This window comes from Ylistrum balloti, unplaced genomic scaffold (assembly GCF_031769215.1).
Source record: "Ylistrum balloti isolate Yb309-2 unplaced genomic scaffold, AGI_CSIRO_Ybal_v1 Utg370580, whole genome shotgun sequence".
Classification (NCBI taxonomy): Eukaryota; Metazoa; Mollusca; class Bivalvia; order Pectinida; family Pectinidae; genus Ylistrum; species Ylistrum balloti.
Window position 1 is genome coordinate 1,471,749 of NW_026782361.1, and position 19,355 is coordinate 1,491,103.

The window sequence follows — 19,355 nt, forward strand, 5'->3', positions numbered from 1 at the left end:
ACTCTAGCTAAATGATAATACGTTTCTTATCGGCCGTCTAACACGATACTGTCAGGATACGGTCAGCGTCAGAAGTTCAGGGTGGATTCTAGCTAAATAATACGTTTCTTATCTAGGGACCTTCTCCCCTGATATAAGGTCAGACCTAACGTCAGTAAGGATATAGAATAATATGACATTCTGTTTCACGTTCTTACCAATATAGATGGAGTTTGATTGTGTAAACAAAATATACTGCCTCCCTTAAACCCAGAAAACAAACCCTACGGTAGAAGAGGGGATTTAAAAAGCAGAAACTAAATATTCACTTAGACCTTAGATCATTGGTACTAATTGCCAAATTCAATTAAATCCCTTTCAGCCACTCTCAGGATTCTTAATATTGACTCTCCACTTCGCTATGCTATTTGGCTCTCAGTGAGGCCATAACTGTGGCACAAGTACGCACCAGACACCCCCCTCCCCTCCCCTGTAAATGGTGACTATCAACCAGAAGATTTTAAGGCAGAACACTATACGCCTATCCCGTTCAAGTATACCGCAAAATATATATGGCGGAAATATCATCATCTGCATTGTTCAAAAGAATTTGGTTGAAAACGCTGGTTTGACATTCTGCTTGAAGTGACAGAACCCAGATGAAGTTGCCCCTAAAGTGTTATATTTTTAGAGAGAGAGTTATGTCCCATTATGTCAAAAACGCATAGAAATTTGTATCCTACACAACATAACACGAATCCTGTATAATCTCCTGAATAGTAACATTCTGAAATCATATGTATTCTAGCTAGTGAACTAAGTATCTGACTGACTTTTACAGTTCATCAACTGAATACATAGCGAAGGAAGACTGTAGATAAAGATGTAAATTTAGATAAGAAGGCCCAGCAAGCAAATGTCTAATTTTAAATCTTATTCACAACTATTTCAATGTAATGTCAAAAGACCAGATTTCCAGCCACGGGAGATTATCACTTGCAACTGAAGTATGAAAAGAATAAAGGGTGGTAACTCTCACAAAAATTGTCAAATAAGAATGCCACTTAGGAATGCATTGCAACATGCTTTGACCATACAGCACACAATGGTTTCAAGAGATTAAAGAAATTGGTGACAAATGAGTCAAGATTGAAATTAAATCCCTTCGAACCCCTCCCCCTAAAAAAAAAAAAAAAAAAGAAAGTAAAAAGAAGAGGTTCGTGGGCCACGAAACCATCTCCTGACCTGACAAGTTTCACCAAAACCTTATATTTACCCAATGTATTGTGTTAACAAGGTCAATGGTTTTAATTATGCAAAAGTTCATAGCTCTGCAAATTATGATGGAATCAATCCAATGAGTAAACTCCTACCAGATCTTATTGACATCTGGCTGCATACCAAGTTTTATTAAAAACTGTTTACATTTATACTTGTTATTGAGTCACAAGGTCTATAAAACTGCAAAGGACCGTAACTCTCTTAACTATAATATGGACTCATTCGAGATCTTTCTGATACAAGGCTGCATACCAAGTATATCAGAATCGGTTCATATTTACAGTAGAACTTGTGTGAGTTGAGCACTCTTAATTCACATACAGGGGATGATTTAAATGTTTTGGTTGGTCCTGATTTTCTATATATACTCTCCATTAACAAATTTTGTAGGAATGTCTCAAACATTGTTAAGTCGAATATAGCAGTTGTGTTGAATATATATTTACATACCTACTTAAAAAAACATTATCAAATTTTTCTCTGTTGGAGTCAAACATCCATAGTTGCCCATTAAGTCTTGGGTAAATCCTCTTTTTACAACCAGGCCAAGGTCCAATCAGCTAAATCAGACAATCAACCGTTTTCCTTTTTTAAACAGGTATAGTTCAGACTTTTTAACAGTACTATTTTTTCCAAAGAAACAAACCAAAATTTTTTGCTTCCTGGTTCATTATAAATCACTTGTTTGTTTAACTGTAGTTTTTCAGATTTGAAAATTGCTACGAACATAAGACATGAGGACATTATAGAGTAGGCAGCGATTTTCGCATCCCGTATTTTATAAAAGAATTCTGTACAAAATAACAGCATAAATCATTTCTGCTTTAATTTTTATTGATCAAAATAATTTACTAGTACATCTATAAGCAATATCACAATGGTTTGACTTGAGAGAAAAATACAATTCAACATGGTATCTATGTTGTTAATCGTGTCAACAATAAACAGACACACTGTACAACTACAGAGTCTAATAGTAATACTTTATGAGAAATATATTTCTATATATATTTGCTGTAACCAGACATTCAATAATAACCTTCTGTATTTGTCTAAGCCATTATACAAGATACAATTAATACCAGCATAAATTAGTTTAGGGGAATAGTGACAAAGAGCCTTACAACAAAACACAAGACTAAATTTTCAATTAACATGCATACTTCATGTATTCAGTCTGTTTTCTTCCATAATGCCTAAGTATGATTAATGCCATAATTTTCATTTCCTTTAATAGCACTGTGTCCCTTGTAATGTCTATACCAGTCTATCTATACCAGGTATTTTGATCTACTAGGGAAGCTGTTAATACTAACGTCTTTTCTTCCAAGTCCATTCAGTCTCAGATTTATATTGGCTATAAAAAGTACTTTCACAATGTCACATCAATGTCATTCTCACTAAACGGTCCAACACTAAACACAGCTACAGATTATCATGTACAAGGTCAAAGGACATACAGCTCTTTGCTGAAATTGGTCAAAATGACTCCACACTAATGAGTTTGAAGTTTGATACAGCCACAAACAATCCATGTGTTCTCAGCCTAGTGTGGACACAAATGAGTCAATGTTGAGTTTGGCTACAAAAAATTCTTGAGTAGTCAGATGGAGTGGATGCAAATGAGTCAATGTTGAGTTTGGCCACAAACAATCGGTTTGTACTCAGCTAGCCCGGAGAAGATACACATGAGTCAATGTTGAGTATGGCCACAACAATCCTTTGTACTCAGGCAGGAGAAGATACAAATGAGTTAATGTTGAGTTTGTCTACAATCAATCCTTTGTACTCAGGCAGGAGAGGATACAAATGAGTCAATGTTGAGTTTGGCCACAAACAATCCGTTTGTACTCAGGCAGGAGAGGATACAAATGAGTCAATGTTGAGTATGGCCACAAACAATCCTTTTGTACTCAGCCCGGAGAGGATACAAATGAGTCAATGTTGAGTATGGCCACAACAATCCTTTTGTACTCAGCCTGGAGAGGATACAAATGAGTCAATGTTGAGTTTGGCTACAATCAATCCTTATGTATATCTACTCAGTCCAGTGCTGTGTAATTAGGTGGTTTTTTCATCCTGTTGTCGACTGCTAACTTTTCTCTCAGCCGTCTAACCTCATGTAATAAAGCTATTTCTCTCTCATCAAATGCTCTGCCATCTCTATCGAAGGACACTATAGGAAAACAAGAAACATTATATAGATCCATGGATGAGAATAAAATAAGAAATAATGTCATGTTGTATTAACAGATTTTCATCAGTGTTGGAAACAAAAAGAATCTAAAATATAGTCATCAGTTCTCTCTTCCTCTTGGAATGTTTTGCTAACTTCGGTGTTTTTTCACGGATACAAATTTGGAAATAAAAAATTCCATCATCTCCATATCTACACAATTTTACGAATGTGCAGTCGTCAATCTACAGTTAATTTTCACAATTCTTTTTAAGTTTATTACTAAAATTGATGGGTACTACAATGTGAAATGTAAGTATTTCCATTCTGTAAGTGAACCCTTTGGTCTGTTGAATTGGACATAAATAAAGGTAAATTTTCTCTAAATCTGGACCAAAATACTATGAGTATAAGACTTAGAACTCACATGTAGATTTATCACTGATGTGGTAATTAAAGGCATGTATTTTGTTAATTGTTTCAAAGTTAAAAAAAAATACATTTTCAAAAAAATCATATACATTTAGGTAATGTCATTAAGCATGCAAATTCGCCATTTGACTGTTTCACAGTCTGAGGTGGCCAGTGTGTGGTATTATTATAATAAAAGTATTTACCTTTTGACTCTGTTTCACAGTCTGAGGTTACCAATGTGTGATATAACTCTGACTTACTACTGTTGTCAAGGCCAGCTAGTCCTGGTCGGTGACCTGCCATACACAAACAATAATACTTTAGAATTGTAAGGACGATAAAACCTAAAATGTTTCCTGTCAAACAGAAACCAACATATTTTAAAACTAGGTCAACAAAAAGATTGCCTGAGTGTTTTTCATGATAAGTGATTATCAAATAGGCCATATCTAGTCACTGAAACATTCATAAATTGATTAATTACTACCTAAACTGAAAGTACACATAGTATTCATCCAGTTCTGAGCGATAAACAGATAATTTTCTGGCCTTTCCTTCTGCTCTGATTTCAAGCACAACAAGCATCAAAGAAATTGAGCATAGGAAATAAGAGGTTGCAGTTGGCACATCACATAATAAATTGGTCAACCATTGGCCTCTTTATCTTATAGGCATACTGCTCTCTGTGTTATCATTAAAAGCCGATTACTGCCAAAAGTAGCTGGTTATTCATCAATACTAAACCCGCCATTATCTTAGAAAATAAACATAATGATACTACAATCAGTTATTTTTTTCAAAAACCAAAATCTTAGTGAGAACGCTGATCTTCATAACATATATGTCTATGAATTGTAAAACATTTTCAAAAAAGATAATGACAATGTTTAGCTTTGAATCTGTCTATAGACAAGGTAAGAATTATTTTACTCTCTTAATGACGAGTTGATCTATACATAACAAACCAAGGTTTTCAAACCCTGTTTACAAAGTTTTTTCACTTTACATACTATTTAATGATGATATTGTATCTTCAGTCAGCTTTTTGCCGTGATAATGTGCTTTGTATCCCTCCTCTTCAAGGAACTGTAAACGTCGCTGATCAGATTGTGCCGCCAGGTCTTTCTGTTCTTCTAGATGCAGTTTAGCTAACTCTGCTTCATTCATCTATAGAGGAGTCATAAAAAATAAGGTTTCCATATTGTTAGTTTTTCCTTGTAACAACAGAGTCAAAATCAACATGATAGAAACATCTGCTGACATTGATGTAGGAATTTCTATCATTATAAGTAAATCTTATTAAGCACAGAGAAATATGTTATGAACTGAAGTGATTTACAATCAATTCACATACCGTTTGGGCCTGGACTTGCTTCATCAGCCTATGTACTTCCTCTTCCAGCTTCCTGTTCTCTGTACTTTTCTTTGCTAACTGTAGAGGGACAAGTAAATTATGACATACACAACTAACATTGTCAAACAAGAATTGCATGGACAAATTCTAAAATAGGCAAAATGTAATAATCATTGGACAGTGTGATAGCATGGACAAATTCTAAAATAGGCAAAATGTAATAATCATTGGACAGTGTGATAGCATGGACAAATTCTAAAATAGGCAAAATGTAATAATCATTGGACAGTGTGATAGCATGGACAAATTCTAAAATAGGCAAAATGTATTAATCATTGGACAGTGTGATAGCATGGACAAATTCTAAAATAGGCAAAATGTATTAATCATTGGATAGCATGATAGCATGGACAAATTCTAAAATAGGCAAAATGTAATAATCATTGGACAGTGTGATAGCATGGACAAATTCTAAAATAGGCAAAATGTATTAATCATTGGATAGCATGATAGCATGGACAAATTCTAAAATAGGCAAAATGTATTAATCATTGGACAGTGTGATAGCATGGACAAATTCTAAAATAGGTGAAATGTATTAATCATTGGACAGTGTGATAGCATGGACAAATTCTAAAATAGGCAAAATGTATTAATCATTGGACAGTGTGATAGCATGGACAAATTCTAAAATAGGCAAAATGTAATAATCATTGGACAGTGTGATAGCATGGACAAATTCTAAAAAAGGCAAAATGTATTAATCATTGGACAGTGTGATAGCATGGACAAATTCTAAAATAGGCAAAATGTAATAATCATTGGACAGTGTGATAGCATGGACAAATTCTAAAATAGGCAAAATGTATTAATCATTGGATAGTGTGATAGCATGGACAAATTCTAAAATAGGCAAAATGTATTAATCATTGGATAGTGTGATAGCATGGACAAATTCTAAAATAGGCAAAATGTATTAATCATTGGATAGCATGATAGCATGGACAAATTCTAAAATAGGCAAAATGTATTAATCATTGGACAGTGTGATAGCATGGACAAATTCTAAAATAGGCAAAATGTATTAATCATTGGATAGCATGATAGCATGGACAAATTCTAAAATAGGCAAAATGTAATAATCATTGGATAGCATGATAGCATGGACAAATTCTAAAATAGGCAAAATGTATTAATCATTGGACAGTGTGATAGCAGGGACAAATTCTAAAATAGGCAAAATGTAATAATCATTGGACAGTGTGATAGCATGGACAAATTCTAAAATAGGCAAAATGTAATAATCATTGGACAGTGTGATAGCATGGACAAATTCTAAAATAGGCAAAATGTAATAATCATTGGACAGTGTGATAGCATGGACAAATTCTAAAATAGGCAAAATGTAATAATCATTGGACAGTGTGATAGCATGGACAAATTCTAAAATAGGCAAAATGTAATAATCATTGGACAGTGTGATAGCATGGACAAATTCTAAAATAGGCAAAATGTAATAATCATTGGACAGTGTGATAGCATGGACAAATTCTAAAATAGGCAAAATGAATTAATCATTGGACAGTGTGATAGCATGGACAAATTCTAAAATAGGCAAAATGTAATATTCATTGGAGAGTATGATAGCATGGACAAATCCTAAAATAGGCAAAATGTATTAATCATTGGATAGCATGATAGCATGGACAAATTCTAAAATAGGCAAAATGTATTAATCATTGGATAGTATGATAGCATGGACAAATCCTAAAATAGGCAAAATGTATTAATCATTGGATAGCATGATAGCATGGACAAATCCTAAAATAGGTGAAATGTATTAATCATTGGATAGTGTGATAGCATGGACAAATTCTAAAATAGGTGAAATGTATTAATCATTGGACAGTGTGATAGCATGGACAAATTCTAAAATAGACAAAATGTAATAATCATTGGACAGTGTGATAGCATGGACAAATTCTAAAATAGGCAAAATGTAATAATCATTGGACAGTGTGATAGCATGGACAAATCCTAAAATAGGTGAAATGAATTAATCATTGGACAGTGTGATAGCATGGACAAATTCTAAAATAGGCAAAATGTATTAATCATTGGACAGTGTGATAGCATGGACAAATTCTAAAATAGACAAAATGTAATAATCATTGGACAGTGTGATAGCATGGACAAATTCTAAAATAGGCAAAATGTAATAATCATTGGACAGTGTGATAGCATGGACAAATCCTAAAATAGGTGAAATGAATTAATCATTGGACAGTGTGATAGCATGGACAAATTCTAAAATAGGCAAAATGTAATATTCATTGGAGAGTATGATAGCATGGACAAATTCTAAAATAGGTGAAATGTATTAATCATTGGACAGTGTGATAGCATGGACAAATTCTAAAATAGGTGAAATGTATTAATCATTGGATAGCATGATAGCATGGACAAATTCTAAAATAGGTGAAATGTATTAATCATTGGATAGTGTGATAGCATGGACAAATTCTAAAATAGGCAAAATGTATTAATCATTGGACAGTGTGATAGCAGGGACAAATTCTAAAATAGGTGAAATGTATTAATCATTGGACAGTGTGATAGCATGGACAAATTCTAAAATAGGTGAAATGTATTAATCATTGGAGAGTATGATAGCATGGACAAATCCTAAAATAGGCAAAATGTATTAATCATTGGATAGCATGATAGCATGGACAAATTCTAAAATAGGCAAAATGTATTAATCATTGGATAGTATGATAGCATGGACAAATCCTAAAATAGGCAAAATGTATTAATCATTGGATAGCATGATAGCATGGACAAATCCTAAAATAGGTGAAATGTATTAATCATTGGATAGTGTGATAGCATGGACAAATTCTAAAATAGGTGAAATGTATTAATCATTGGACAGTGTGATAGCATGGACAAATTCTAAAATAGACAAAATGTAATAATCATTGGACAGTGTGATAGCATGGACAAATTCTAAAATAGGCAAAATGTAATAATCATTGGACAGTGTGATAGCATGGACAAATCCTAAAATAGGTGAAATGAATTAATCATTGGACAGTGTGATAGCATGGACAAATTCTAAAATAGGCAAAATGTAATATTCATTGGAGAGTATGATAGCATGGACAAATTCTAAAATAGGTGAAATGTATTAATCATTGGACAGTGGGATAGCATGGACAAATTCTAAAATAGGTGAAATGTATTAATCATTGGATAGCATGATAGCATGGACAAATTCTAAAATAGGTGAAATGTATTAATCATTGGATAGTGTGATAGCATGGACAAATTCTAAAATAGGTGAAATGTATTAATCATTGGATAGTGTGATAGCATGGACAAATTCTAAAATAGGTGAAATGTATTAATCATTGGATAGTGTGATAGCATGGACAAATTCTAAAATAGGCAAAATGTATTAATCATTGGACAGTGTGATAGCATGGACAAATTCTAAAATAGGCAAAATGTATTAATCATTGGATAGTGTGATAGCATGGACAAATTCTAAAATAGGCAAAATGTATTAATCATTGGAGAGTGTGATAGCATGGACAAATCCTAAAATAGGTGAAATGTATTAATCATTGGACAGTGTGATAGCATGGACAAATTCTAAAATAGGTGAAATGTATTAATCATTGGATAGCATGATAGCATGGACAAATTCTAAAATAGGTGAAATGTATTAATCATTGGATAGCATGATAGCATGGACAAATTCTAAAATAGGCAAAATGTATTAATCATTGGATAGTGTGATAGCATGGACAAATCCTAAAATAGGTGAAATGTATTAATCATTGGACAGTGTGATAGCATGGACAAATTCTAAAATAGGTGAAATGTATTAATCATTGGATAGCATGATAGCATGGACAAATTCTAAAATAGGCAAAATGTATTAATCATTGGACAGTGTGATAGCAGGGACAAATTCTAAAATAGGTGAAATGTATTAATCATTGGATAGTGTGATAGCATGGACAAATTCTAAAATAGGTGAAATGTATTAATCATTGGATAGCATGATAGCATGGACAAATTCTAAAATAGGTGAAATGTATTAATCATTGGATAGTGTGATAGCATGGACAAATTCTAAAATAGGTGAAATGTATTAATCATTGGATAGTGTGATAGCATGGACAAATTCTAAAATAGGTGAAATGTATTAATCATTGGATAGTGTGATAGCATGGACAAATTCTAAAATAGGCAAAATGTATTAATCATTGGACAGTGTGATAGCATGGACAAATTCTAAAATAGGCAAAATGTATTAATCATTGGACAGTGTGATAGCATGGACAAATTCTAAAATAGGCAAAATGTATTAATCATTGGATAGTGTGATAGCATGGACAAATCCTAAAATAGGTGAAATGTATTAATCATTGGACAGTGTGATAGCATGGACAAATTCTAAAATAGGTGAAATGTATTAATCATTGGATAGCATGATAGCATGGACAAATTCTAAAATAGGTGAAATGTATTAATCATTGGATAGCATGATAGCATGGACAAATTCTAAAATAGGTGAAATGTATTAATCATTGGACAGTGTGATAGCATGGACAAATTCTAAAATAGGCAAAATGTATTAATCATTGGATAGTGTGATAGCATGGACAAATCCTAAAATAGGTGAAATGTATTAATCATTGGACAGTGTGATAGCATGGACAAATTCTAAAATAGGTGAAATGTATTAATCATTGGATAGCATGATAGCATGGACAAATTCTAAAATAGGTGAAATGTATTAATCATTGGATAGCATGATAGCATGGACAAATTCTAAAATAGGCAAAATGTATTAATCATTGGATAGTGTGATAGCATGGACAAATCCTAAAATAGGTGAAATGTATTAATCATTGGACAGTGTGATAGCATGGACAAATTCTAAAATAGGTGAAATGTATTAATCATTGGATAGCATGATAGCATGGACAAATTCTAAAATAGGCAAAATGTATTAATCATTGGACAGTGTGATAGCATGGACAAATCCTAAAATAGGTGAAATGTATTAATCATTGGACAGTGTGATAGCATGGACAAATTCTAAAATAGGTGAAATGTATTAATCATTGGATAGCATGATAGCATGGACAAATTCTAAAATAGGTGAAATGTATTAATCATTGGATAGTGTGATAGCATGGACAAATTCTAAAATAGGTGAAATGTATTAATCATTGGATAGCGTGATAGCATGGACAAATTCTAAAATAGGTGAAATGTATTAATCATTGGATAGTGTGATAGCATGGACAAATTCTAAAATAGGTGAAATGTATTAATCATTGGATAGTGTGATAGCATGGACAAATTCTAAAATAGGCAAAATGTATTAATCATTGGACAGTGTGATAGCATGGACAAATTCTAAAATAGGCAAAATGTATTAATCATTGGATAGTGTGATAGCATGGACAAATTCTAAAATAGGTGAAATGTATTAATCATTGGATAGTGTGATAGCATGGACAAATTCTAAAATAGGTGAAATGATAGTGTTAATTATGAAGAATTATTTATTTGTTTTTAAAGGCAACTTAAAAAATAAAATTTAAAAGTGTTACTCATATGTGTCTATGATTTAAAAAGGAGCATAGTGTGTCTCCATAAAATCCTATTTAAACTCAGTCCCAGATTCTGAGCTGTAGCAAACCTTCATAATTCATTCCAGTCAGAAAGGTTTCTCAATCTTTCATACATGTGACAGTTACATTTCATATTTTCAGAAGGAATCTAATCTGAAATTGTAGCTACACAACACTATCAACTAAATACTTAATATCAGATTCACTCCACCAAAAGAAATGGAATGTTGAAAGAAAGATACATTGAGTGTATAACTCCACTTTTGAGTAAACTACATGAATGTTTTTTATGAATATTATCCAAGGTGACATCACTGCATTTTTTGTCAGATTCAGATTTTTATCACAGACCTGGATAGCTTTGCTCTCACGCTCCAGGTCTTCTAGCCGATGACGATGCTCAAACTCGTTTTGCGCCCAGGCCTCAATGTTCTGTTGGGCAGTCTGAGCTAAATTGTCCTGTAACATCTGAAAAAGACAGAAAACGAAATAGGAATAAAAATTCATTTCAAGAGCTAAAAAGAATTTTATTTCAAGGTTGAAATTAAAGTTTTGTGTTGTAATATTCCCTTTTTCATGAAAGGAGAGAATGACAACTAGAAATTCTATTTTACCATTTCTTTTTTGGTGGTTTTTCTCATTAAAATCCATGTTTCAACATTATATATGTAACTTTTGTAATGAATGAATTTTTATCACTAAATTGAATCTGATTGATCAGATTTTGTCATCATTAGATGACATCAATTTACCAAAGAAATTTTCACTATTTGTGTCAAGGTATCTAAAACGTTTGTAGGAGAGGGGCCTACAGAAGCAGTCAAAGAACTGAGATTCATGTAGAATAAACCCCTGATACATTTCATAGTATAAATTTCAGGTAAAGATATAAATTTTACTGATGAAGAAAGGGTAACATGAAGTGACGGACCTTCCTGACATCCATTTGTCGTTCCCTCTCCACATCCTTAAGTCTATCCTGTATACGATTCTCCAGCTCTGCCTGTTTCCTGTGCATGTCCTGTTCTGTACGGAGTTGATGGGACACAGTGGCAAACTCCCGGAACAGTTCCTGGTAATAGACCAAAGACACCAGTAAATTTCAAGGAAACATGCATGCAGGAAACAGATTTTTACCATGTAATGTTCTAGTTACTGTGATGTTTGTTTAAACAGTCTAAATATCTATGACAACTTTCTATAAACATGGTTGAAAATGCTACATTCCAACAGATGACCAACGTTTTCAGGCCTTTTTACAGTAGAAAAGTAAATGTACTTTACATTAAATTGACAAAATTATCATGAAAAGAATTTAAAACCTCGAAATTATAGCAATCTTGTAATCCATCATCAAAGTACCATAAATTATCATTAATAACTGAATTACTTGTTCAAACATTTTCTTTTGCAACTGCAACTCGATGTTCCTGATCTCAGCCTCCTCAATAGCTCCTTCTGTCTCCTGGTCCCTCAGCAGTGCCTATTAACACAAGTTACACAGTATTATAACATGTAATTTAGCTATTTCTGTCTCTACAGTGCCTGATAAACATATTACACACAATATGTGGACCATAAAACAAACAAACTCTTTAGGATTCAAATCTTACATCTGGAAGTTGTCACTCAAGAAAAGTTTCTTAAAGTTATAAACTTATAAGCATTACTTGTATGTTCCCATAGTATTAAACCTTTAACCAATGTGTCCTTCCCAATTTGGAGAATTTTTCACCCATTTACTTGTTCTCTTCAAGTCTTTAATAATTTTTCAAATATCATATCATTATGTTCTGGCCGAGTTACAGTCTTCTATATCAATGTTACTGTCAACCTGTTTTATCTCCAGGAAACAAGTAGATGTTGTGATATGAGTATCACTGCCATCACTTTAAGAGAAACAGGCATAATTATAAAGCCCATCAAAAGCGTGACTGACAGACAAAATAAATATTATGTTCACAGACATTACCTAGCCAAGTAAAAAAAAAAGGCCAGCACTGCTGACTTTTAAAATATCAATAAATCTTATTCGAGAGAATCGGAATTGTACTATCTAAAATACATCACTGTTGTATTAAGCAATTACCTTCCTCTGGACTTCGTCATCAAGACGGCGCAGTTCTTTCTGACGCTGTTCTTTCTGGAAGTGGAGGAACTTGCGACGAGCAGCATCCAGCAACTGAAGTTCCTTGAGCTTCACCTCACGATTCATGGCATATAACCTGTCACAACATATAGAATATTTAACACAACACACAGGATATCTTACACAACACGCAAGATTTTTAACACAACACACTGGATATTTAACACATCACACAAGATTTTTAACACAACACACTGGATATTTAACACAACACACAGGATATCTTACACAACACGCAAGATTTTTAACACAACACACTGGATATTTAACACAACACACAGGATATCTTACACAACACGCAAGATTTTTAACACAACACACTGGATATTTAACACAACACACAGGATATCTTACACAACTCACTGGATATTCAACACAACACACAGGATATTTACCACAACACACATGATATTTTACACAGCATACAAGATGTTGAACTTAACATACATGATATTTCACACTACACACTGGATATTTAACACAACCTAGGGGATATTAAAAGTCTAACAAAAGTTTATCTGATTACTGGGTACCTACATTTGTAGGATGCATTGATTTATTGAGGTATATTTCAAAACTTGTGATTTCTGCTCAGGAAGGTCAATCAGTTTTTGTGGCAAATTTTAAACAATTCTTAAACCTCTGAACAAAAGAGTATGGGTGACGATCTTACTATTGATCATCTGCCTTCTGCTGGTTAAAAACTGTGTTCCCTAAAGTATAATGTAATCATTTTGAAACTTTAAAGGGACTAGATGGTTAGGTTTCATTATTTTTTCAGATGCGTTTGATTTCAGGCAAGTATTGTAATACTTATAAATTAGACTATTCACAAAAGTATAGCACTTTCTGAGAGAAATTGATAAAATTGTCAGTTTCAAACTAACACTAATCAACACTCCTGTTGTGTCAGAGCAAAATAAAATAGTTAAATCGGTTATGAAATTTTAATCCCTTTAAAGATATGACATACTGCCTTTTGTAAGAATGACGTTTTTGTTTGTTTTCCATTTGTTTATTTTTATTATTATTAATCCAAATCTTTTAAGAACATATTACCCAGATTTGTTTTTCATCAAAATATTGATATTTAGAAAATGTGATGTTACCGTTTCCTCTGTGCAGTGAGTTTCTGTTCCTCTGTCTGGATGAGTACACGACGTTTTTCCTCAGCGTCCATAAGTAACTGTTGTTGTCTGTACCATGCCTCTTCCTCCTGTGTACGTTTCATCGTCTCCTTCTGCATCTCCAGTGACACTTGTCTGTCAATACATATATATACTTCACTGTCAATACAATTTATCCTCAGACTAGGAAACCCCTACTCGACAACCAGAAAAACCTGGCCATAGTTTATCAGTCAGAGGAAAATTCATGTCAATGGTGAAAGGGATTCCATAGTTACTACATAGTAACTGATAATTGTTTGAACAACAGCACTGCAAAATGGAATCTTAAGTTTGTGGTCAACAAACAGCAAAGTGGTACATAACAAAGGGCAAAATGCTATATTATGTCTCGTAACAAATTATTGAAATGCTGCATAAAACGTAACAGGAGCTCTTTTTTCTTGGCTTTAATGTATGATAAAATGAAAAATGCACATTCACAAGAAAAAAGAACAGCTTAAATTGTGAAAACCTTTTATTATGATATTCTATTTTCTAGATGAAAATATCATAACTGTTCAAATGTCCTAGAGGAACAAAGAAGTGCTAAGTTTATTATTAAATCTGATATCAGATGTCAATTTCATGGTGCCAATCTTAAGATGATTATTCCTCACACCGAGTTTGAACAAAATAAATTTCAAACTATGGAACTCCTACCTTTGGCGTAGATATTCCATTTCTTCCTGTCGTATTCTTTCACGTTCCTGAACCTGTAAAACAGTCACAATTGATAGTGTTACACCTCTTGTTTAACGTTGTGAAGGTAGACAGTCATGTGACCTTCTCCAATGACCTTGACCTTGTACCCAATGACATTTGTAGTTAATTGATACTCATTAAGATGTAATTTAAACCATATACCACAAGAGATATTAAATTTAACCAACTGGCTTAGACCATACAAGAAGGAGCAAAAAAGTAATCTTATAAACAATTATATCACTATATCATATATTTATGCTGTATCAACCAACACTAATTTTCAAAGATTTTTTATCACACGCGAAAAACTCTGCTTCTGTAAAAGTCTTCCTAACCTACTGTGTTCATTTACCTGGTAGTCTACTATAAACTTAGGGTATTTGTTGAAAACAGGGTACTGTCCCACAGTGAGAGGTTTAAACTGGGCCAGTGTTTTGTGGGGATGAATATCATCAGGTGTGGCCTCCATCAGTCGGTATGTCTCTTTGATAACTTGTCTCACATCTACAGCATTACGATGGTGGTAAAAAAACTGGAAATTTAAAGTTATATACATTGATAAATCATTGAGTAAATTATTTGATTGTGAATATAAAGATTTTCTCTAGGCTAACAATCACAATAAATAGTGAAATGCTTGTTCTGACAGAATTAAAGCCATACATAGATATCTATATCCTCAGACCATGCAAACAAAGAAAAAAAAACATTAACAGTGAATTTTTTCTCACAATTTGGCAATGGTCCATTTTTCAAGAAAAAGTTTTTGGAAAAACAAATTGCTATAATTAATAACGGTTGCATAAATGAAAACAACATTTTTTGCAACAGGTTACCAACCTTGAAATCATCCAGTTCAATACACTGCATCAGTGGCCCCCGGGCTGAGATAGTGTAGGCTACAACTGCCATTAGTAGGAAGGAAGGGTGATTACTGAAGACGTTATCCCAGAGCATCAACCATTCCTCCTTGGTCAGGACTTCAGAAAACAGCGTCTCCAACAGTGGCCAAGCATAGATCTGTCATTCACAAAAAAAAGGCTAACTATTGTGATAAGCTTAAAAAAATTTACACAGATACATAATTACCATTAAACTCTTTTTAGAAATTAAATATAATAATGAAAGATCACCAAGGGTATCATAATGTGCCAGACTATATACACAAAATCAGCAAGCATCAAGAATGCTGAAATGAGGAGAAATAAAGATAGACAAGGGACATAACTCTTGCCATTCTGAATAAAATTGGCTGCGAGACTGAACTTTCGAAATGAAATATGTGAAAGACAGGTAAATCAACAGACAGGCTGGACAAGATTCAAATAAAGTTGTTGTTGTTTGACTTTTGATGTAAGAAAAAGTGACTGACATTTACTTAAGTTTCTATGTACATGTGCTTCCTTCTGATTTCTTTAAAGGTTTATACTGCATGCTTCATGGAAAGTTTTGATTTATTTTGCTTAAACAACATTAAAAGTTGTAAGGGTTGTTTAATTGAATCTGAATATTACAAGGTAACCTTCAGAAGTAAAGTATAAAACAACTGAATCATGTTACCTTGAAAGTGATACTAGTTTATTGCACATATCAGTTAAACGTCACCACCCCAAAGCCTCTTGATTACTAAGGGAATTTTTTCTAAAGATTGTAAACCATATTCCACTAAAATAATCTGGAAATTTGTAAACCATATTCAACTAATATAACCTGAATATAGTGTCAAGAGTATCCATTTCAACAAACTAAGACAGTCCTGCATGTATACAGCAAAATATCATACCTCTTGACCTCTTGTTTATTCAGAAGTTGCTTAAAATTTTTTTTTAATGCACTTGACTAATTCCAAACTAAAATATTTGTCCTCATGATCAAATAGACATGAAATTTATTTTAATTCATACATACGTCAGTTACAGAGATTAAATAGATGGCTGGTTTAGACAGGTTTCAGATATATCTGTCTCCAAGATCAGATTTCCCAAAATCAAAGACATACACTAGAGATTGGCAGCTGGTTCACACAGATATAGGTCTCACTACAGAAATTTAGTGCTGTCAGTGCAATTATGTTAAATTTACATTTATATGCTTACAAAGTTTATAAAATGTATACAGAAACTTTTTCAAGGAGAACATATATTTACCTTTAGCATAAACCTTTAAGACAATGGTATCCACAGAATATCTGACAAAGGTCTAATTACATGTGTTATTGAATACATACATATTTCATGCTGAACTCAGCACAACATGTACTGCTCTGAAAAATTCCACCAACTTGTTTCACAATCATGTAAGTTGTATTTCAATTATGACAGTTCACCTCCTTAAATATGACACCAAAGGCATTGAATTTTAACAGACCTTTCTTTCCTTCATTTTATCATATTTTTTCCATTTTTTACAAAATGTAGTAAGACATTCCAACTATTGTCAATTATAATCTAACAAAGCAGAAAACAGATATGTATGTATTCAAATGACCAGAAAAATAGTGAGTAAAAAAATAAAACATCAACCATTTTTTCAAAGTTTCATTTTAATATTTATTCATAAATAAAAACGAATAAGCTTTTACAGCACTTTTTGCAAACATATTTTCAGTTTCTTGAAACAAAAATTATAATTATATCATAATTATAAATTAATTATATATACCATAAACTGTACAAATATGGACAGCTAAATATTCATAAATACTGTACACAATATACAAAAAGTATATACAGCTATAGAATCTATATAATCACACATTTATAAACGTGGATGCTTCTGATTACATTGCAATGTCCTGGGATTATTCCGTATGTAAAGGGAGATAATCCTATAGTCATCTGATAGCACAATATTTGTATTCTTTATATTTAAATATATATATATACATGTATATAAATCTGGTATTTCTGTCCAAAAAAACCCATTATATATCAATCAAGATAATGTTCACTTAGGTCTACAGTTATTTGTAAAACTCATTCCAAAATAGTGCAATACATTGGCTCTATGGTCCTTTAGTGTAAATCCCTGTATTTTAAGAGTTTTTTTTGACATGTACATGAGGTCCAGTATTTCTGAAAGCTACTGGTTATCTAATTTGAATGTTTGAACATGAAATATGGTACACTGGCTATCCCACCGCTAAGTAATGAATAACTTTCTATTATCTGAACGTTGATGGCACACAAAATCATGTCTCTCCCAACTAATCAACACTTTGAGAAGACGATAGTTCATTCAGGATTGGCCGACTGAAGACTGTAGAACTGTGAACAATACCTGATAACTGACGTATGATATCACCGTAGAGACGTGGAGCCTTGTCTTGCCCTCCTCCACGACCTGTCAGTTCACTACATATGGAAAGTAATTTCTTCTCCACTTGTTGTTTTTGTTTCTTAGGTTTTGTATTACTGGTTCTATTTCGTTTGTTGGCGAACCAGGCCTTGACCTGTGCCAGACTTAATCCTCCGTCCCTCGCCATTTGTTCTTTTTCTTCCTCTGAAGGATAAGGATTGTCTATGTGTTTTTCGTACCAATCACACATAAGACTTACACCTCGGACATTTAGTTGCCGTGACCTTGACCTCCCCTGAGCTGTGTTGGTGGTTGTGGAATCTGCCACAGTTGGTAGGGCAACCTTGAGGAGCTGTAGACTAGATGTAATTCTGTGTGTTAGATGCATGCGCTGGTGATCATGTACCTTGTGAATCTTACTGACTTCACTTTGATAGAAAACTGTGTCAGTCTCCTGTGCCTTCAACTTTTCAATAGCAGAGCAACGTTCCCTCTCAATATCCTGACACTGTTCACTGTAGAATTGGTGAAGCTGGTGAACTTTTTCTGAGTTGTGGGCAAACACACGCTGAAAGTCTGACTGTAAATTAGCTTCCTGTACAGCAATGAGAGCAGGATCCAATATCACAGGTACAGTCTCTTCTTCCATTGGAGCCACGCCTTCCCGACACAAACTGAAGGGAAGGGTCTGAAAGTTTTGGTAGCATTCACTGGTCAATGTCGCCTGTAAGTCCTCAAACATTGGATGTGTCGATAGTTTAGCCAGCTCTCCACCAGCAGGTGAAGATTCTGACTTAATCAACAGAGCCATTTCTGTAGTACACCTCCTGTTCAGCACTATAACTTCTCACACAGTTAATGGTTCTCGCTGGGTATCAGAACCACACAACACTATACAGTGTATTAATATACAACAAAGCACTTCACTCCACTGTTGATGAAACAAACTTTCGGCTTCTCACGAATACAGGAAAAACTACTCTTTTTTTTCTTGTCAATTCTGATAGTTCAGTTTTTACACAATTGTAAGTATCAATAACTTATCAAAAAATGTATTGATATATCCAAATGTCAAAGTTAGGATCAAATTCCTCTGACGACTGAACCCAAGCAAAATGTCAGAAAAATATATTCAAGGCACCAATTTCAGAGTGCCCTTGTGATCTGCTGGGAC

The 19,355-nt window shown here is 33.3% G+C and overlaps 1 protein-coding gene across 2 annotated transcripts in view; it reads right to left on the minus strand.

Moving 5' to 3' along the window:
• Window positions 1-2,138: 2,138 nt before the first annotated feature.
• The window catches only part of LOC132556593 (TBC1 domain family member 31-like), a 30,385-nt gene continuing 13,168 nt past the window's right edge, over window positions 2,139-19,355 (minus strand). For both annotated transcript variants that reach the window (XM_060221016.1, XM_060221015.1), the window contains exons 13-24: window positions 15,725-15,904; window positions 15,237-15,416; window positions 14,840-14,892; window positions 14,120-14,272; window positions 12,951-13,086; window positions 12,252-12,344; window positions 11,793-11,933; window positions 11,213-11,329; window positions 5,205-5,282; window positions 4,861-5,017; window positions 4,054-4,146; window positions 2,139-3,436 (exon numbers count right to left, since the gene is read on the minus strand). In XM_060221016.1, coding sequence (XP_060076999.1) covers window positions 3,303-3,436; window positions 4,054-4,146; window positions 4,861-5,017; window positions 5,205-5,282; window positions 11,213-11,329; window positions 11,793-11,933; window positions 12,252-12,344; window positions 12,951-13,086; window positions 14,120-14,272; window positions 14,840-14,892; window positions 15,237-15,416; window positions 15,725-15,904 — 1,515 coding nt within the window. In that variant the 3' untranslated portion in view covers window positions 2,139-3,302. The remainder of the gene's footprint in view (window positions 3,437-4,053; window positions 4,147-4,860; window positions 5,018-5,204; window positions 5,283-11,212; window positions 11,330-11,792; window positions 11,934-12,251; window positions 12,345-12,950; window positions 13,087-14,119; window positions 14,273-14,839; window positions 14,893-15,236; window positions 15,417-15,724; window positions 15,905-19,355) is intronic.